General features: G+C 35.0%; 2 protein-coding genes across 2 annotated transcripts in view; one reads left to right on the forward strand and one right to left on the reverse strand.

The window, feature by feature from the left end:
* Positions 1-8,801, reverse strand: part of LOC123525181 (uncharacterized) — a 33,310-nt gene extending 24,509 nt beyond the window's left edge. The window contains exons 1-2 of the mRNA XM_053538106.1: positions 8,670-8,801; positions 8,022-8,065 (exon numbers count right to left, since the gene is read on the reverse strand). The gene's annotated coding sequence lies outside the window, so the exon portion shown is untranslated. The remainder of the gene's footprint in view (positions 1-8,021; positions 8,066-8,669) is intronic.
* The window catches only part of LOC123525180 (uncharacterized), a 65,091-nt gene that overhangs the window by 16,857 nt on the left and 25,927 nt on the right, over positions 1-22,307 (forward strand). Inside the window, exons 2-6 of the mRNA XM_053539643.1 lie at positions 56-185; positions 9,305-9,413; positions 14,463-14,647; positions 14,963-15,125; positions 16,776-16,884. Coding sequence (XP_053395618.1) covers positions 56-185; positions 9,305-9,413; positions 14,463-14,647; positions 14,963-15,125; positions 16,776-16,884 — 696 coding nt within the window. The remainder of the gene's footprint in view (positions 1-55; positions 186-9,304; positions 9,414-14,462; positions 14,648-14,962; positions 15,126-16,775; positions 16,885-22,307) is intronic.

Here is a 22,307-nt window from a genome sequence, read left to right on the forward strand (position 1 = left end):
TTGTAGAAGGAAATTTATCTATAAAATTTGGACTATGAATTTTTTTTATTATTAGGCTGTCACTGCCAAACGAACGTTGCTTGGAAAGTGTTTGATTGTGGTACCACAACATCTTGACCACACAGAGGCTTATCTTCACAAAGGAAAGCTTCCAGATGAAAAGTACAGATTTCCCTGGAAAAGAGGTATTGATGCTTTGAAAAAAATTATTACTTTGAAGTTTATTTTAAATAGCAGTATTGAGTGTGGTGGAATTTACTTTATCTCAGCTGACTAAAAGGGAGGTGAACTATTGATTATCTGCGGATAATTGAACTCACAGGCATCTCAGTAGCTCAACTGACTCAAAGGGAGGTGAACTGTTGATTATCTGCGGATAATTGAACTCACACATCTCACTAGTTTAACTGACTCAAAGGGAGGTGAACTGCTGTTATCTGTGGGTAATTAAACTGGCATCTTGAATCCTTCAATGAAAGAGCAGATGCAGCTGAAATAAGGTCTTATGGGTTTTTTAAAATAAAATAATACTATTAACTAACAGTTTGGAATGAAAAACAAAAATAGTTAAAGGTAATACAGGATTGTGTTTAACTAGAACACTTCTCTTCCAGGTAGTTCTTGTAACAAATATTTTTAATTACAGTATGTTTGGTTTCATTATTTTACCTGCAGTTAGTAACATAGAAAACCTGATGTATATATGAACTAAACAAATCACTTAGTTTTTGCCAGTATCTTAGATGTTTTTCCCCCACTATTCTGGGAATTACAACTGGGAAAATGTGTCATAAAACACCCAATTGGGATTTTTTTATTTCAGGATTTATGAACTAAAAATACTTTTTATACGCCCTATTACGTTATACCCCCGATGTCCGGCTCACCCGTCTCTAGATTCGCCATGGAATTCTATGGAAATCCATGGAAAATATTCCATGGAGTATTCGGACTACCAATTTATATCATTTTTTTATGAAACAAAAATACGAAGAAAAAAATCCGTGGAGTTCCATGGATTTCAATGGAATGCCACAGAGTTCCATGGAAATCCATGGGTTTCCATGGAAATCCATGGCTTTCCATGGTACAACACAGATGACCGTGGAAACCAGCGAAATTCCATGGCAATCCGTGGAGTATTCGGACGGCATGCCATGGCAAATAACTGTGGAAATCCGCGGAAATACCATGGAAACTTGTTGGTGACAGAACTGGACTGAAAGGAAAATCAGAAACCACAATGTATGTCACATCTTAATTTATAATTTCATAAGAGTCTGTAGTATAACAAAACTGCTTATGAATTTTGACATTTCTTCACTAGGCGATAGAAAATAGTACAAACAATATGGAGCTAAAATGTCACCAGTTTCTATTCAGTTTCACTGTCATTGTAGTATATCAATGTTTTCCACTGTTTGTCATAATGCAGTATAGTCTGTATAAGATATGCCATCATTTTCAACTGAATGTAACTATTGGTTGAGAAATTTTCTGTCACTGTTGGCCACCATCAGTTTAAAATACCATGTAGTTTTCATTAACTGCCACAAAGCCATCATTTGCCATCAGTTGCCTCACTGCATTAACCTGTTGAAATAATAAACCAAGAGATATTAAACCAATTAAACCATAAAAGCAGTTTCTTCATTAGTTTTGTCCTTACTTCATAATTTCAAAATTAAATGGTATTCAAAGAAGTGCTTCTTTATTATACAGGCAATACTGCAGATTCAAGCAAGTAATAACATTACTTATTATATTTTCAAGAAAATGTATTTTTCAGTTTGATTTCAAATGTAGGTAGAATAAGGTTCCATAAAAAAAGGCATGCAGACAGATATTCAATGTTTTGGGGTAGTGATCAATAGGTTCAACTTATGCATTACTATTATTGTATAAATGGTGACCTAATTGAAATTCTACCAGTTACCTGCACTAACACCAATGTGTGTTGACTGCCAAGTGATAACTTAATTTGATACTTTTTTAATCATTATATAAAATATTGGTCTGGACTTGATATAAGGGAGATAATTATAAAACCTGTCGTGGGTTCTGCTGGAAATTATAAAGTTGATCCATTCAGTCGTGTTCAGGGAAAATTGTCAGTTGCCCACTTTCAATCAAACATAGAACAATGGTAGTGTGTACATGTATTTATAGTACTATAGTAATTACTTACACGTCTTTGAATTGTTGGATGGAGTCTCCTTTGAACACAATACATTGGGTCACTAAACTGAATTATCTCCATTCATTCATTCATTCATTCATGTATGCTGTTTATATACTCCTGAAAAACAGATATAGTTTAAAACCTAGATGTCCATAAAAATGTTGGTTTATTATTTATTAGGTATGTCAATGACCTGAAATTAAAACTATACATCATGATGAATAATGGGGCCAAAAATATCTTATCAGCAGCTTTTTACAGATGTGGCAAATTGAGGGTTACATATCAATCAGCATAAATACCTGCATATTTAACAAAATTTCTAACTTTACCCTTGGATAAGATTATATAAAAAATTTGTTTTTGAATTTTGGCACACATTTAAAACATACAAATTTTGTATTACATACAATTTAAGTATATAATGTTAACTTTTTATTTTATTTAATTTCATGGAAAGTTTGATATTACATTAACAAAAATATCTTTTTCTAAAATAATCTGCCTGAACATCTTAAATATATAATTATGTACTAGTATTCTGTAAGACTCCTCTTAAATGAACACATACATCTGTACATTAATTATAACCAATATTCATTTACTTGTACATTCCAGTTTATATTAAATGTTAGACATAGATTTTCATAAGTAGGCTCCTTAATAATTTAATGTTGGAGCCAAGGGGTCAGACATCAACTTCACTGAAAGATTCTCCCTTTTTTTTAAATTTAAAAATCATATTAATATTGAAAACAACTAGGAAGTTGAATATATCAGAATTCAAAAGAAAAAGTAATAGTACCTAAATAACAAATAGCTGCTTAATATGTGTATTATTGCTGAATTTTCGAAAAAAATGTTAAACATGCACTTTCAATAAAGTGCAAAATCATCGATTAATAACAAGTAAATAATCCATAAACATTATTTCTTTCTACTAAAAACATAATTTTCATTACCTTAACATAAATGTGTGCAACACCAATAAACCAGTTTAATAACAGGTTAAAAACACATAATTCTCTGAATTTACTTAGTAAACAGTGGTCAGCTGACTGGTAGCATTGTTTACCCTGTAATACAGCAGTGCCACCTGTGGAGATAACTCTACTGGCTTAAATTTTATTGAACCCATTGAATAATTTCATTTAAAAAGTGTCCAATGTTCCTTTTAGTAAATTAAAAGCATGATAAAGTAGAAATTGCAGCTGCTTAATAGAACTTTGCAAAAAAGCTGTTAAATAAATGAACAAAAATATATATGAAGCAAAATCATTTGTTGCATAACACAATGAAAGCTAAGCTGCCTGCTTCCAGTTTGAATCCATTTACTAGTTTTGTTACATTGCTATACGTACTCTACATTGCTGTTGGAAAATCATGAATAAATTTTATGAACTCACCTGGTGTATTCTTTTAGTTATTGTTAACTTCCAAGCTGCATGTAAACACAGTAAAATAACTCCACTCCATCCTGCTCTCAAACAAAGAACTTCCTGTGTAGATTTGAAATTTTGATATTCTTGGGCAAATGTGTCATTTACAGTCAGCTATTGGAGGATACATCTAGGATGTTAAAAATATTTTTGTACCACAGGTTGATTTTATTCCATTTACATACTCATTATTTTTGAAGTTTACCCTGATATTAAACAGAAAAAAGTTCAGGATTACTTTTTGAGGTACATTTACAGCCCCAGAAGTAGTTCACAGACTTTATTTTCATTGGTTGATCTCTTGTTATGAGTTTCTAAATATAAAGCAGACAAGATCTTATCATGCAGTCTGGGATAATCTCCTGTTGTGAGACAAGCAACAGGTACACTACAGAAGATTAAAAGAACCAAATAATTTATTACTTGATTAATCAAATTAAGAATCCCTTGGCCAGGTAACTTTTAATGAATTTTGGTGTAAAGAATTGTAATATTATATATGTAACTACTGTTAGTGCTGTTCTTTTTGGTGTTATTCTAGGAGAAAAAGTCATGATATTTCAGTAATTTTTTAAAGATTAGTTCAAAATGAATCTATCTGCAAGGTGAGTTTATATGACAAGTTGCATTACACTAAATGTTTTACAGTAAAACCTGCTTTAGCAGTCACCTCTATTAAGCAGCCAACCTGTCTTAGGCAGCCAGTGTTTCATTTCCCAAAATGGTCATTCATGCTATAAATTACCTGCATGAAGCAGCCATCTGCCATAAGCAGCCACTTTTTCCTACTGCCTTGGCTGGCTTCTTAAGACAGGTTTACTGTAATTCCATTAGTTGTTTTACCTATCTAATTAAGTTAGTTGTAGTTATTGGTCATAAAACATACTAATCCATTAAAATACTCTATGTTCACAAGAAATACCTCCCAAAAATTCTAAGTCCACAGTTCCCATCAATTTCCATCACAGAAAATTTCTAAGTTATTTTCTATGCTATTTTCCATCCCAAAATTTTACTAAGTCCAACTTTCCATGGCAAAAGCTCCTGTTTCTGTGGAAATTGATCAATATTTCAGCTGTAATCCATGGAAATCCATGGCAAACTTACTGTTCCATTCAATGTCCATGGAAAACTTCAATATTCCACAGATTTCCATGCTAATTGCCACGGAACTCCATGGAATTCTATGGCAAAAGTCTTATTACCATGGCAAATCTAGAGACGGGCGTCCGTCCGTTAGCAATTTCATGTCCACTCCATAACTCTTGAACTCCTTGAAGGATTTCAAAGAAAATTGACACAAATATTCACCATATCAAGACAACATGTAGAGCGTATGTTCTGGATGTGATGTGGGAGACATATTGATTTACCCCTGTCTGTGTGTGTGTCTGTCTGTCTGTCACAAATTTTGTCTGCGCTCTAGGTCAAACATTTCTCATCTGATCTTCACCAAACTTGAATAAAATGTGTTTGACCATAAGTCCTTGGCCAAGTTCGATAACTAGCCAAATCGGCCCAGGCACTTTGGAATTATAAATGGCCCTTGAATTACTGAAAATCGGCCTTTTTACTCTTGTCGGCGCTCTAAGTCGAACAGTTCTCATCCGATCTTCACCAATCTTGAACCAAATGTTTTTGACCATAACTCATCGGCCAAGTTCATTAAGTAGCTAAATCGCCCGAGGCACTTCAGAATTATGGCCCTTGAATTACCAAAAATCTGCCTTTTTACTCTTCAAAGGTAAATTTGTAGTGAGTAAACAGTATATAAAGACTGACTTACTGTTTAGATGATTAGGCAGTTGTGGGAGACATGCGCTTTTCTCAAAAGCAGCTCTATTTTTTTATTGAATTACTTGCCTTTTATGTTACTATAAATAGCTTATTTTGTAACTTTTTTTGTTATTGGCCATAGGGAAAAACCGAGACCACTTTTCTGTGGTACAACATGGATGGTACCTCCAATTTTTATATGTATTTTGACATATCTTTACCTGGTAAGGATTTTTTTGTTGACTTCGAAATTTTTCTGCGGATTTTTTAAAAATTTCTTCCCTTTGTTGTTCCTGTCCTTTGGGCTTCAACAGTCAGATACTCCCATCCTCCTCTGATATAACCCTTCGGGTGTATATTGTCCCGCTTGGCGGAGCTCTTGTTAAGCAAGTGTTATAAATGGTAAAAGACAGTCACGTTATCAATACTCATTCATTGAAAACAAACAAAAAATCTGCCATTGTGGGTGTGGTCATTTGAGCGGTAGACGAATAGATCTATAGTTTAACGTCTGTCTGATGAACAAAACATCAATTTTGGGCATACTTTTCCTGTCTTTTTTATTGATCTTCTTAGTATAATACTTCCCTTACAGAAGAAAAAGGCCTGCTGCGTACTCTTGCTGTGTACATACAGCGTATATGATGCGTACATGATGTGTACTGAAAGCAAGGGCTTTAAATAGTACGCAGGATATACACCACACATACACCGATAGTACGTTTGTAGTACACTTTTGACATGCAAATGAGCTCTGCCGCATACTACTTGCTGCGTACATGCTGTGGACTACATAGTACACAGGATGTACGCTGGAGGAATTTAGTATGCTGGAAATAGTACGCAGCATGTACGCGGCACATACACTTTTCACATGCAAATGAGCCTGCGGTGTACTACCCCTGCTGCGTACATGTTGTGTACTCCTGCGGCGTACATGCTGTGTACTTCTGCGGCGTACATGCTGTGTACTCTTGTGGCGAAACTGCTGTGATAATGTAAATTCCTTACCCCACCAACTTCCGTATGCAAATGCTGATCATTTGGACAGAAAAAAAATAAGTGACATGCATCAATAAGTATTTACCCTTACCAAAATAATGTAGATTGATGTTATCAATAAATTAGTATGCTTTTCTTCATCCACTTTTCAATGAAATAAATCAATTTTTGTAGCATGTAGTTTGGTAAACATTTGAAGAAAATGGCGTAACTGCATCAAGGGGAACAACTTTAATACAACTAAATATAAGTGTTATGATTTATTATAGACGATGTGTGCATAGTATGTATTTATTTTGATTAAAATCTATCTGAGAACAATCTAGGACTGGAATTATATAAGCATTTATACACTTTTACGTCTGTAAAAAGTAGCGCACCAAAACATTTTAGATTGATTTTTTCTAATGGGGCGAGCGCAATTAGCCAAAAACATTCTGAAAATATACGAGCGGCAAATCCGATGAACAACTTTTTAATTTGGTGAGGCCTTAATGAGTTAACATAATGAGCATTAAAGCCTTTATAAAACATGATAGAATGGTGTTTTGCTTAAGAGTATTCAAATAACAGTGAGAGCTATTAATTCTTCTCATTCGGGCGCTGTTGAGGCATTATCTTGGTAATTATTTCATGTATTACAAAATGTAATGCAACGAAGTTCAAATAAGGCTTTTCAATTATCCAAGTTAGAAAGCTCCAGGATTAATTAAAAATAAAAAAGAATATATTTTTACACTGCATGCAAGGTGCAGCTCAGAAATCACTAAGATGTAAGCTTCACAAATGAACATTGCAAACAGTTTGGCAAATTTTCATTGTTCAGAATACCGGTAATCTGAACTATTCTATGCTATTAAGATAAAAGTTACTCGGAAATCAAGTTCTTGCTTCCAAAAAAAAAAAAAAAATGTACAAATCCTTCCTGCATGAAGTGTACTTCAGACTTTTACCTAAAAAAATTCAAAGTATAAACACAAAAAGAAAATGAACAAGTCCCTCCCGCGTATATGAAGTTTACTTCAGACTTTAACTTATAAATAGAAAAAAACTAAGTATAAATGCCAAAAGAAATTGTACAAGTCTTTCCCGCGTATATGAAGTGTACTGCACAAATTTCAAAGTATCTGCGGTGTACATGCAGTGTACTGTTTTCTTGTACAAGTCCCTCCTGCGTACATGCAGTGTACTCCTTAAATTTTCAGGGTCCGTGCTGCGTACTTGAAGTGTACTAGTGACCTCCTGCGTACATGCTGTGTACTTGTCGAAATAGTATGCGGCATGTACGCGGCATGCGGTGTATGTAAAATGTACTCCTCTGGCGTACTACTGTGGTCGCTGCATATACACAGCAAATACGCAGCATGTACGCCACAGAGGCTTGCTTCTGTAAGGGTTACTTTTGTAGACGGCATGTTTATGATCAACAGATGCTTACATTATCTTGCCTTTCAATGATGCGGTTTAAGGGGAAGTAATTGCCGTTTACTGTAATACCGTAATATCAACATCGACGTAGTGGATTTTGAACCCCAATTTTCAATGTTACGAAAATTTTCAGGCTTTTTTTTTTCAAACTTTCAACTGGGAATTTTAGAGGTAAAATTGGGAAAAAAACATACCATTTGTCATTTGGATTTGGGCTGAAGATCGGCCTCAAATGGACCTGGAAAAAAAATACTTTTATATAGACAAACTTCTCTATCTTCTGACACATCTGTTTGTAGTTATTACTCTGCCTTTGGCAATGATCTTGCAGCTTGTTATTACACTTACAAGTGAGAAAATGATATATTTTAGTATTACAGAAGAAAAGATATGTTGCCAGGTTTCTTACCAATTGTTTCCATCATTACAACTGTAACGTGTATCGAGCAGACTTTCCAATATATATAAATTTTCCTCTAGCTTCTTTGCTATCTTGATTTTGGTAAACCAATGATTCAAGAAATATTAAATATATGTAATAAATCAGTCAGAATTATGGTACAATGAATATCAGTTTGTCTGTGGCCTACAGTATTTATCTTAAAAACGCATATACTAATTTTGCATGGGTTTCCAAACCCTAATGCTTTGAGACAATTAATTTCTTTAGTAATAAGAAGGATGTATATAAATTACTAAAAATCAAAGGCATATAACAATGTATTACAAGGTCTATGGCATAGGTAATATATCCTATATTATCTATATTGATTGGTTTGAATATCAGTATCCCTGATCTACTATCCTATATTCCTTATATTCAGTAAGTATCCATAGCCTACGTCTGTAGACCTGGGTCTCTGTCCTATAGCCTCTATATTAATCTGCGACACGGTCTTTCTATTTTTCCTGTTACTCTTTCTGTAGTGCTATACACTATATAGAAAACACGAGTCAGGAAAGGTAGTTATTTATCCAAAGTCCCAGAGATTAATTCAGCTTATCTTCTTATTGATTTGCACTCCAAGAGCTCCAAACAAATTCTGGCAAAAACAGCTTAGATTCGCCTATTTAAACCAACTAACAGTGGCGTCATCTACCAACTAACAGTAGCACCATCTACATGCTTGCTTTTGATTGGCTAATATTCTGTTTACCGGTCTCAGTGTCAAAACCATAGATATCGTCTTAATTTACAGGAACCAATCCATAAAATGGGTCAAACTAAACAATAACCAATAGATATTATTGTAATAGGTAAGTTATCGTAATTTTAAAATAATATAAATCATATTATGTGTGATAAAATATCTAAAATACTTACTTTTAACGAGTATTCTTGTTGCTTGTTTATATCGTTTTGCAAACGTTTTCTGCAGGTAAGTAAATAAAAGGGAAGTAACTTTTGTTGACATATAACAGGAATCAGTGACTCTTTACAGGGATGTTATTGTATCATTACCTTTTCGTTACACAGCTAAAAAGGATGACGAGTTTTTGATTCAGGAGAGTGCAAACCTTATTTCTGATGCTTCGTGCTTGGCAACTGAAGATGCAAAGGAATTTGGTATTGAGTCATTTATGAGGTATATAACCTTTGGAATTTAAGCTTTTGAATCTACAGTAAAACACTTGAAGCTCAAAGTTGCAACGGGATGAGCAAAATACTTGAGAGTTTCAGGCAATCCGAACATACTCACAATATAAGGAAAATAACTAGGGACCACTTGAATTACTGTAGTCATAGATGCTTGAGCAAGCAACATTTCACTGTATGAAACCATTTAATACATTTTTGAGCTTACCTGAGCAATGCTCAGGTGAGTTATTGTGATCACTCGATGTCGGGCGTCTGTCTGTCGTCTGTCAACATTTAGCTTGTGGATGCAATAGAGGCTGTATTTTTCAACTGATCTTCATGAAATTTGGTGAGAATGATTACCTTGATGAAGTCTAGGCCAGGCTTGAAAATGGGTTATCTGGGTTCAAAAACTAGGTCACTAGGTCAAATCAAAGAAAAACCTTGTGTCTGCAATAGAGGCTATATTTTTCAATCGACCTTCATGAATTTTGTTCAGAATGATCACCTTGATCAAATCTAGGCAAGTTCGAGAATGGGTCATCTGGGGTCAAAAACTAGGTCATTAGAACAAATCAAAGAAAAACCTTGTGTATGCTATAGAGGCTGAATTTTTCAATTGACCTTCGTGAATTTTAGTCAGAATGATTAACATGATGAAATCTAGGCCAAGTTTGAAGATGGGTCATCTGGAATCAAAAACTAGGTCACTAGGTCAAATCAAAGAAAAACTTTGCGTATGCGATAGAGGCTGTATTTTTCAACTGACCTTGATGAATTTTGTTCAGAATGATTGCCTTGATAAAATCTAGGCCAAGTTTGAAAATGGGTCATCTGGAATCAAAAACTAGGTCACTAGGTCAAATCAAAGAAAAACCTTGTGTATGCTGTAGAGGCTGTATTTTTCAATTGATCTTCATGAATTTTGTTCAGAATAATTAACTTGATGAAATCTAGGCCAAGTTCGAAGATTGGTCATCTGGGGTCAAAAACTAGGTCACTAGGTCAAAACAAAGAAAACCCTTGCATATGCAATAGAGGCTGTATTTTTCAATTTGTCTTCATGAAATTTGGTCTGAATGATTTCCTTGATAATATCCAGGTCAAGTTAGAAAATGGCTCATCTGGAGTCAAAAACTAGGTCACTAGGTCAAATCAAAGAAGAACCTTGCATATGTTTTTCAATTGATCTTCCTGAAACTTGGTGAAAATAATTGCCTTGATGAAGTCTAGGCCAAGTTTGAAGATGGGTCATCTGGGGTCAAAAACTAGGTCACTAGGTCAAATTAAAGAAAAACATTGTGTATGCGATAGAAGCTGTATTTTTCAATTGATCTTCATAAAATTTGGTCAGAATGATTGCCTTGATGAAATCTAGGTTGAGTTCGAATATGGGTGATCTTGGATTAAAGAAGTAGGTCACTAGGTCAAATCAAAGAAAAACCTTGTGTACAGGGTTCGACACTAACGGTGTCCCGGGAGCCCGAGGATCCCAAATTTTGAGGAGGAACCCCAACTTCTAAAAGCTGGGATTCCGGCTGGATACCTATTTTTTTTGTCAATGATAACCAAAAAGTAAAAGATAAATACCTGTTTGAAAAATATTTTAACCCTTTCCCACATCGATACGTTTATCACCATATCTATCGATTACCAAACAGAAACGTATTGACCCGTGTCTACCGGTTACCCGATAGAAAGGTATAATACTGCTTAACGGCCATTTGAACAGAATCGTTTTATCCCGTGTCTCATAATCAATCGCTTTATTTTCGTTCTTTTCCTAAAGAAACAAAGTCCGGATGTTTACTAACTCAAAATATGGGATTTCGTCATCATTATTTACGTACAAGATCATGTGGTTACTATTTAAATATATCGAGTACTTTGCAAAGAAAGACCCGGGTTTTTTCCTACATGTGCACGACGCTACGTCATGGAAAATTACTGAGAAAACTGCTTGCAACTGGCCGGTTCGCGGGACTTTCCTCGTTCTAAAAATAACAACCATTTAACATCTAAGTATTTTTAAATGTGTTAGGTCATGAAGGTCACGCGTGATACATGCAGATTTTCCTTGAACAACAATTTGTGTTTACGATGGCTTGGAATTTATGGTCTTACATAACGGAAAGTGTTAATCAAAACAGAAGGACCGCGGCTTCCAAATATTTTATGACACCCCAAGAGTTAATTGCAGCGGAAGTCACCCGTGATGTACCGACGTTTGATCATCAAAATATTACGTAATATTATCTAAAAATATTTTAATTTTTAGCACAAGAATACTGTCTCGATCTCAGCGATCTTTCTGCACTTTCAGAAATTTTACGAACCGTTATTTTTGTAGTGTAGTGTTATTCAGTTTGGTGGTTGTTTTTTTTTATATAAATACTTACCGAGTCCGATTCGGAAGATAAGTCTGTTAACTATATAAATCAAGCTTTCAAACATCAAAATGAAATTATATGTGAATTTCAATGTGAAAGTAATCCAAAACAGAATTTTATGCTAAAAATATAATTCCCTTAGGCCATACCAAATTGATATGTCGTTCGTCGGAACTACCGCATCAATAATTTCATTCCCGAGAAAAAAAAATAAAAATCACCCGCCCGCACGTACATAAAAATCTCCGAAAAAATTATTTTTTTTCCGATTACGTGGCCCGGAATAATATCGGCAAAACAGGTTTTATCGCTGTTTTAATGCGTCAAAGTGATATTGATCGGATTTCATGCGTCCGTAATACATGTAATCTGATGACCAAAACTCAAAAAGTCAGGAATTATGGTGTTATTCATCATTTATTTTAAATCTGGAATGTCTGTGCTAGTGCCACACATGGCCTTCGATGTGCCGGTAGGTAATGAAGTAGGCGCATTCTAAAGAACGAAGCCCGATTGTAAGACGTGCAAGGGGGATGCAGTTAAAAATATTTGGAAATATTGTTCAGATATAAAGTTTTCAAACCATTTGTTGTCAGTTGTTTAGTATGTAAGATCTAGAGCCCAAAGCTGAGGCCGACTACTATCTTAAAAAAATATTTGTTCACAGATCCTGACCGACCTATCACATTGTCTCGCCCTCGGCCAAATCGTTTTGAACGTAACTTCTTTAATTAGTACAGCAGTCAGATATTCTGTCAAAACGCATTTAGTCAATTTAAAAATTGTTTAGCTTTTCAGATAAGTAATGTGGATATGAAAATAATTTCTAACAAAATCTGTCCTTTTGTATCCCCAATTTTGCCTGTTTTTATAATAATTGGCTGTGAATTGATTGAACGAGAGAAACTGAAAAAAAAAGAAAACAGACCTCCCCAACTCTAAATTTCTAGTTCTGTCAAAGCACAACAAACAACACTTTTAAGGGTGGCCATATTGGGATCATTCTTTGTCCATCTTATCATTTTTGCCTGAGATGAATCTCTACCACCAAAACTTAAGCTAGCCTGATCTTTTAAGAAATTATTCCAAAGGGATTCGAACAATGTCGAAGCATCTGTATGCCCAACTCTGTTTGGTCTCACTGGTCAAGTGGTTTATTACTTCCCCAAACCTCTATGGTTTGGAGTTCCACTAGGGGCACAAAGATGTTCATGTGTCAAAGCCATCTGTGTTTCAGAAGAAATGTTATTCCACACATGTGCCTGTTTTGTCATAAATATTCTTCATTTTGTGCCGTTAAATAGGCACGCCTTCAGATTAATGTAGAAAAATCAAAATTGAAAATAAGACACTGATCCCTTAGTAATTATAATTACAAAAAAAAAGTGATTCAGTGAGTTTTGGCAAGAATTTATTTGCAAAATCATTCATGTAGTCTTTAAAACATATAGAAAAGCTATATACTGTGTTACCCACACTGTAAATGTTTGTTTTATGTGTTATTTCTAAAGAAATGTTAACTTAATGTATAATCATAACCGCCTCCTCAAGGGTCCAAGCTGTGAAAAAAAAATAAAAAAAGCCCGCTCGCTCCATGTTAAATCTACCTGCCTCTGAAAAAATCAAAATTGAGAAAAAAAAATAAAATAAAAATTTCGCTTGCTCGCTCCTATTTTTTTTGAAAATTTTCCGAAGAACTATTAATCAATTTGGTATGGCCTTACTTTAACACTTTATATCTTCAAACCTCAAAGAGAAACTACAATAAATTTTGTATCATCGGAAATATAAATGCCAGGTAATATTAAGATTTTATATTCTAAAATATATGAAGAGAAGTCAAGAAATTCAAGAATTTTTTTTTGATATTATAATTTTCAGTGGTTGTCACAATAGACTTGACAATGATTATATCTATAAGATACAAGTGTCTCCAAAGTCGAGACCTTGTCTTGACATTGGCAAACATTTAAATTGATATCAGTTTGGATACATTCTTCTGTAGTAGTTAAGGTGTCAGCCACTCAGTACAGAGGTTGAGGGTTCGAATCCCACTGGGGTACGACCGTTACTTCTCATAAGACATCTGTTGTGATTGTTTTTATATATCATATTATGAGGGATCCCAAAGCCTGAGGAGGACCCCCAGATTTAAAAAGTAGGGATTCCTTTGGGAACCTTGTTCAAATAAGTTAGTGTCTAACCCTGGTGTATGTGATAGAGGCTGTATTTTTCAATTAATCTTCATGGAATTTGGTCAGAATGATTGCCTTGATGAAATCTAGGTCAGGTTTGAATATGGGTCATCCAGGGTAAAAAACTAGGTCACCAGGTCATATCAAAGAAAATACTTGTTTAAACTCAAGAGACCACATTTTTGGTCCAATCCTAATGAAAATTGGCCAGAATATTTGTTTTCATGAAATTACTAGGTCAGACATGTTTACACTGTTATGGTGTGTTTCTCAGGTGAGCGACCTAGGGCCATCTTGGCCCTCTTGTTTTTACTTTTGTCAAGTCAGCTTTGGTATGTTATATACAATTAAAATTTATAGAATAGAAGCTTTTTGCTTAAATAGATAAACTTAAGAGACATGTTGTATAGCTGAAACATATATACTTTCTTGTTAAGTGTTGATGATGTAAATTGCAATTAAAATTTCCAGCCAAAAAGGAAAAGTTAACACAAGTCTGACAGAAGATGTAAACTTTTACCTTGATTGTGATGTTGTACCAAGCTCAAACCCCAGTACACAGGATCTCTTCTCTCCTGATGATTTCTTTGCACAGCAGAATATTTTTCAGGAGAGATTTGAGAAAGAAAATCTGAAGTGCTTCTCATCCACTTGTGGTATTTCTTTTATTCTTTTGTGCATTGTGATGAATAATGAGATAAAAATTATAAGTCTGCAGTTTTGTATAATTTTAGTGTTAACTAGATTTGTTTTTCCATAATGTCTTTTCTCAGGCTGGAGTTTCACTTTGTCTATTTGTCGTTGGTTAATCTTACTTCATATTAATGGCAAAACTTGTTTAAATCATTCCAAGAGAAGTAGATTAAGAGGTAAACAAAACATTACAGTAACAGTGATATCGTATGTATAGTTCAAATTGATTTGACATAGTTAATTCACAATCATTTAAATGTGATGTTGCATCAATGCAGAATCCTTGAAGATTGAAAGCACAGAAAACACAGATGAGACAAGTGACTCTTGTGTAACTGTACTGGACTTGTCCAGACTAGCATCAAAGCTGAAAGCTGTTCATGTCAAAGATCCTTTTCTACAAGAAGCTGGCGATCCTATTACAGAAAACTTCATTTTCAGGTCATACATATAGAGAACTTAGTTATAGTGAACACTATTGAAAGGAATAAATTTCTGGGTCCTAAAGTAATTAATTAATTAATTGTAATTTTAACAGACTATTTCAAACTACAGTGACTTATTTTAGGTAGGCAGGGCTCTACCGAGGATCAAATACGGTGGGGACAGATGTCCCCTTGATATGAAAAATGTGGGGACATTTTAAAAATCTTACGGACAACAACTTTTGATCGTATGTCATTGAAATAACATCACTAAAATTAGTCCAGCCATTGATACTCTTTATATCAGCTCTCCTGAAATTTGGAATCACTTTCCTTTTTGGCTTCGTCCGAATTTTCTGCACCTTTTGTGGTTTGATTTTGTGATGCATTTTCAGTTTTGGAGACAATTAGTGTGGAATGGTAGACAGATTTTAAGCAGTCAACGTACACACTTTCAATTTTACCTGCCGAGACAGTGGGTGGAGAACGGTTAACAACATTGGGTTTGTGTGGTCTATGGGGCTTTTTATGAAGCGACATGAAGTATTCGGCCGTAAATCATTAGACTGAATGTTTTTCTTGTCTGCAGATACAGACTCTCTAGAGGCCATACTTTTCATTGGATCTTCATGAAAATTGGTCAGAATGTTTACCTTGATGATATCTAGGTCAAGTTTGAAATTGGGTCACGTGCCTTCAAAAACTAGGTCAGTCAGTAGGTCAAATAATAAAAAAATCTCTCTAGAGGCCATATTTTAAATGGGATCTGTATGAAAGTTAATCTGAATGTTCATCTTGATGAAATTTAGGTCAAGTTCGAAACTGGGTTACGTGCCATCAAAAACAAGGTCAGTAGGTCAAATAATACAAAAACCTTGTGACCTCTCTAGAGGCCATATTTTTCATGGGATCTGTATGAAAGTTGGTCTGAATATTTATCTTGATGATATCTAGGTCAAGTGCAAATCTGGGTCAACTGCAATTAAAAACTAGGTCAGTAGGTCTAAAAATAGAAAAACCTTGTGACCTCTCTAGAGGCCATACTTTTGAATGGATGTTCATTACAATTGGTCAGAATGTTCACCTTGATGATATCTAGGTCAAGTTTGAAACTGGGTCACGTGCCTTAAAAAACTAGGTCAATAGGTCAAATAATAGAAAAACCTTGTGACCTCTCTAGAGACCATATTTTTCAATGGATCTTCATGAAAATTGGTCAGAATTTTTATCTTGATAATATCTAGGTCAAGTTCAAAACTTGGTCACATGAGCTCAAAAACTAGGTCACTATGTCAAATAATAGAAAAAACGACGTCATACTCAAAACTGGGTCATGTGGGAAGAGGTGAGCGATTCAGGACCATCATGGTCCTCTTGTTTAAGATACAGCCTTGAAATTTGGTTGACATATACAGTTTTGCACTCCGATCGTAAAACTGACTTCCAGTGACCATGAATGTGACCTAATCACCTACTTTCTTAATATTTTAGCATCAGTTTGACATTTGAAACATGTAGCTCATATAACCAAGGTAAGCAATCCAGGGTCATCATGACCCTCTTATTTCTAGAATATTTGTATTTTGATGGAGGTTTCCATCCTATGGTAACAGGCACTGCTTCATGGTGGTCCCAGCTTAAGAAAAAGTGATTCTTGTATTTGAAGGAATGAAAAGAGGTATGATAAAAAGGAAGTGGTTCCCATGCTACAGAATACTTACGATGCAGACATTGTTAAAGAAACTTTCCACAGGGAGTCGTCTTCATCTTCAAAGGTATCTGGTTTTCACATGGTTTATAAATTATGAGTGTTCATTACCAGTGATTTTTTTGCTTTCTACCTTTCTATGTTTGGTATCAGTAAAATGAACCCATTCTGAATCGTAAAAGTGATCATTTTTTTCAATTTCAAACCTGAAAATTCCCACAACATTGAAAAAAGGTAATATCTTTGAACTTTCCAAGTTACAAATCACTGAAATAACTTGATTAAATATGTGAATTACATTAAACAAGCACACTAAAATTAATATTGGATTGCACTGGATAATAATAAGCGCACCATATAATTGTACCCTCCAAACAACGAAGTCTTGAAACAATTTAATGAAACTCTTCACAAGTGATCAGTAACAACAATAGTTGTGCATGGTGCATGTAAGGTTCTTTCAGAAAAAAATATTTGCAGGGTTTTGGGACTTTGTTTTTATACGCCTGTTCCAAAACGGGACGTATTATGGGAACGCAACTGGTGGGCGGGCAGGCGACGTCCACAGACTTTGTCCTTTGCATACCTTCTTCATGCATGGAGGTATTTTGATGAAACTTGGCACAATTGTTCACCGCAAGAACCAGGTCCCTAGTTCTAAGGTCAAGGTCACAAAGGTCAAATTCAAGAATGACTGTCCGGAGCATATCCTCTTCATGCATGGAGGGATTTTGATGTAACTTGGCACAATTGTTCACCATCATGAGACGGAGTGTCATGCGCAAGAACCAGGTCCCTAGGTCTAAGGCCAAGGTCACACTTAGAGGTCAAAGGATACAAGAATGAAAACTTTGTCCGGAGCATTTCTTCTTCATGCAAGGAGGGATTTTGATATAACTTGGCACAAATGTTCACCACTATGAGACGGAGTGTCATGCGCAAGAACCAGGTCCCTAGGTTTAAGGTCAAGGTCACACTTAGAGGCCAAAGGTCAGATAAAAGAATGACTTTGTCCGGAGCATTTCTTCATGCATGGAGGGATTTTGATGTAACTTGGCACAATTGTACACCATCATGAGACGGAGTGTCATGCGCAGGTCCCTTCTTTGGAATTACTTCCCTTTGTTTTTACTATAAATAACTTATATTGTAACTTTTTCATTACTAGTCATAGGGAAAAATCGAGACCACTTTTCTATTGTACAACATGCATGTTACATCCAGTTTTGAGGTGTATTTTGACCGATCTCTGCCTGGTAAGGATTTTTGTGTGGACTTACAATTTTTTTTTTTATTATTTATTTTTATTTTTTTATTTTTTTTTAAGATCAGCTTCCCTTAGTTGTTACTATAAATAACGTATATTGTAACTTTTTTTTATAATTGACCGTAGGGAAAAACCAAGACCACTTTTCTGTGGTACAACATAGATGTTACTTTCAAATTTTAGGTGTATTTTAAGGTATCTTACCTAAAGAAAATTCAGTTCCGGAAACGCCACCATGGAGCCTTGCTTCCCCTACAGTTCTTTTTTATCCCCCCACCAAAGGTGAAGGGGATATTAGAAATGCTCTCCGTCCGTGCGTCTGTCTGTCGGTCCGTCCGTCCGTGCGTCCGCAACGATCTTTGTCCGGACCATAACTCCAAAAGTACTTGAGGGATTTTCTTCAAACTTCATACACTGATAGAACACATTGGGAGGAAGTGCAGTGTGCAAGAACAATAACTCTACCTTGCCTATTTTTTGAGTTATTCCCCTTTATCTTATTTTCTTAAAAAATTTTGTCCGGAGCATAACTCCAAAAGTACTGGAGGGATTTTCTTCAAACTTCATACACTGATAGAACACATTGGGAGGAAGTGCAGTGTGCAAGAACAATAACTCTACCTTGCCTATTTTTTGAGTTATTCCCCTTTATCATATTTTCTTAAAACATTTTGTCCGGAGCATAACCCCAAAAGTACTGGAGGGATTTTCTTCAAACTTCATACACTGATAGAACACATTGGGAGGAAGTGCAGTGTGCAAGAACAATAACTCTACCTTGCCTATTTTTTGAGTTATTCCCCTTTATCATATTTTCTTAAAAAAACTTGTCCGGAGCATATCTTCTTCATGCATGGAGGGATTTTGATATATCTTGGCACAAATGTTTACCACCACGAGGCGGAGTGTCATACGCAAGAACCAGGTCCCTAGGTCTAAGGTCAAGGTCACACTTAGAGGTCAAAGGATACAAGAATAAAAACCTTGTCCAGAGCATTTCTTCTTCATGCATTGAGGGATTTTGATATAACTTGGCACAAATGTTCACCACCACGAGACGGAGTGTCATGCGCAAGATCCAGGTCACTAGGCCTAAGGTCAAGGTCACACTTAGAGGCCAAAGGTCAGATACAAGAATGACTTTGTCCGAAGCATTTCTTCTTCATGCATAGAGGGATTTTGATGTAACTTGGCACAATTATACACCATCATGAGACGAAGTGTCATGCGCAGTTCCCTTCTTTAGAATTACTTCCCTTTGTTGTTACTTTAAATAGCTTTTATTGTAGCATTTTCATTACTAGTCGTAGGGAAAAATCGAGACCACTTTTCTGTAGTACAACAAACATGCTAAATCCAGTTTTGAGGTGTATTTTGACCAGTCTCTTCCTGATAAAGATTTTTGTGTGGACTTGCAATTTTTTTTTTTTTTTTTTTTTTTTTTTTTTTTTAAAGATTAACTTCCCTTAGTTGTTACTCTAAATAACTTATATTGTAACATTTTTATAATTGACCCTAGGGAAAAAACAAGACCACTTTTCTGTGGTACAACATAGATGTTACTCTCCAGTTTTAGGTGTATTTTATTAATTTTATTATATATAAGGTATCTCTACCTAGTAAGGAGTTTTTTTGTGGACTTTAAAAAACAAAAGACTTACAATGATTACTAAACAACCACAAAATTAACATTCCATTTGCAAATACAGCTGCTAGAGTAAAGAAATTTGCTTTGACGGGCATATATTGTGACATTCTGGCACTCTTGTTCCCTGTTAGCTTTCCATTCCTTCTTTTTACAGTAGCCATATAGAAAAACATCATAGCTATACTCTTCATGAAAATTAATAAAATTTAGCAGTAAACCACCTCACTACTGACTTATTCTTTCTTCCACATCTTAAAACCCCTGATGCGGACCACATCCTTCAATTATGATATGCCCGGTGGGGGGATTAGCCATGTCTGACATGGCTCTTGTTAAATTTTATATCGAAATATAGTGAAGAAAAGTTTATTTTTTCCGCCTCGCTTTCTGTTTTACAGTCAATTCACAACCGAAACATGGAAAATCCTTTCATTCAAAATATTCTTCTCAGGGTTCATGCACTATCTTTCAAAAAGTCTATCATACTCTGTTGGATTCCTAGTCATGTTGGTATTGATGGAAACGAGGATGCTGATACTTCAGCAAAGAAATCCCTTTTATCATCACAATCTAATATGAAATTACCATATACTGATTTTAGGCCAAATGTCAAGAAATACATTTTATCTAAATGGCAATCGTCATGGAACAATGCTTCGTTCAATAAACTTCATGATGTTAAACCTACTTTAGGTGAATGGCACCAAGGGAACAGATCTGTTTGCAGGGAGGAAGTTGTTCTTTCTCGTTGTCGAATAGGTCATACCCGTTTGACTCATTCTTATCTTCTGAACAAAGAACGACCTGAATGTGACACCACTTACTATTAAACATATTTTAGTCCACTGTGTGGACTTCGTTCCACAGCGCAGTACATACTGTGACGTGCAATCTCTGAAAGAGTTGTTTGAAAATATTTCAGTCAGCAAAATCTTGTCCTTTTTAAAGCAGATAGGCATTTATCACAAAATCTGAAATCGTATATTTTTCTTTACACATTTTGTAATATTGTTGTTTGTCACTAATATTTTAACCCTTTATAAATGTTTTTAGACGTGCTTTACAATTTACATTTTATATGTTTATACATTTTTACATAATTGTTTTTTAGAGATGCTTTACAAATTTTCAAACCGCTTGTTTTCGGCGATATATGGCCTTTTTGTGTCGATTCGCCATAAAATCTAACTCACTCACTACCTGGTAAGGAGTTTTTGTGATAGCTCGATGTCCGGCATCTGTCGTCTGTCCGTCTGTCAACATTTAGCTTTTGTATGCAATAGAGGCTGTATTTTTCAACTGATCTTGATGAAATTTTGTTAGAATGATCACTTTGATGAAATCCAAACCAAGTTCGAAAATGGGTTATCTGGGGTCAAAAACTAGGTCACTAGGTCAAATCAAAGAAAAAACCTTGTGTATGCCATAGAGGCTGCACTTTTCAACTGATCTCATGAATTTTGGTCAGAATGATTAACTTGACGAAATCTAGGTCAGGTTCGAAAATTGGTCATCTGGGGTCAAAAACTAGGTCACTAGGTCAAATCCAAGAAAAACCTTGTGTATGCAATAGAGGCTGTATTTTTCAATTGATCTTCATGAAATTTTGTCAGAATGATTGCCTTGATGAAATCTAGGCTAAGTTCGAAAATGGATCATCTGGGGTCAAAAACTAGGTCACTAGGTCAGATCAAATAAAAAAAACTTGTGGTTGTGATAGAGGCTGTATTTTTCAATTGATCTTCTTGAAATTTAGTCAGGTTGATGGCCTTGATGAAATCTAGGCCAAGTTTGAAACTCTGTCATCTAGGATCAAAAACTAGGTCACTAGGTCAAATCAAAGAAAAACCTTGTGTCTGCGATAGAGGCTGTATTTTTCAATGATTTTCATGAAATTTGGTCAGAATGATTGCCTTAATGAAATATAGGTCGACTTTGAATATGTATCATCTGGGGTCAAAAACTAAGTTACTAGGTCAGATCAAAGGAAAACCTTGTGTATGTGATAGAGGCTGTATTTTTCAATTGATCTTCATGAAATTTGGTCAGAATAATTGCCTTGATGAAATCTAGGTCAAGTTTGAATATGGGTTATCTAGGGTCAAAAACTAGGTCACTAGGACAAATCAAAGAAAAACCTTGTGTATGTAATAGAGGCTGTATTTTTCAATTGATCTTCATGAAATTTGGTCTGAATGATTTCCTTGATGAAATCTAGGTCAATTTAGAATATGGGTCATCTGGTGTCAAAAACTAGGTTACTAGGTCAAATCAAAGAAAAAAACCTTGTGTTTGGATAGAGGCTGTATTTTTCAGTTGATCTTCATAAAGTTGTGTCAGAATGATTTCCTTGATGAAATCTAGGTTGAGTTGAATATGGGTCAACTGTGTTCAAAAACTAGGTCAAATCAAAGAAAAACCTTGTGTATGTAATAGAGGCTGTATTTTTCAATTGATCTTCATGAAATTTGGTCTGAATGATTTCCTTGATGAAATCTAGGTCAATTTAGAATATGGGTCCTCTGGTTTAAGAAGTAGGTCACTAGGTCAAATCAAAGAAAAATCTTGTGTAGGC

Source organism: Mercenaria mercenaria, chromosome 3 (assembly GCF_021730395.1).
Source record: "Mercenaria mercenaria strain notata chromosome 3, MADL_Memer_1, whole genome shotgun sequence".
Classification (NCBI taxonomy): Eukaryota; Metazoa; Mollusca; class Bivalvia; order Venerida; family Veneridae; genus Mercenaria; species Mercenaria mercenaria.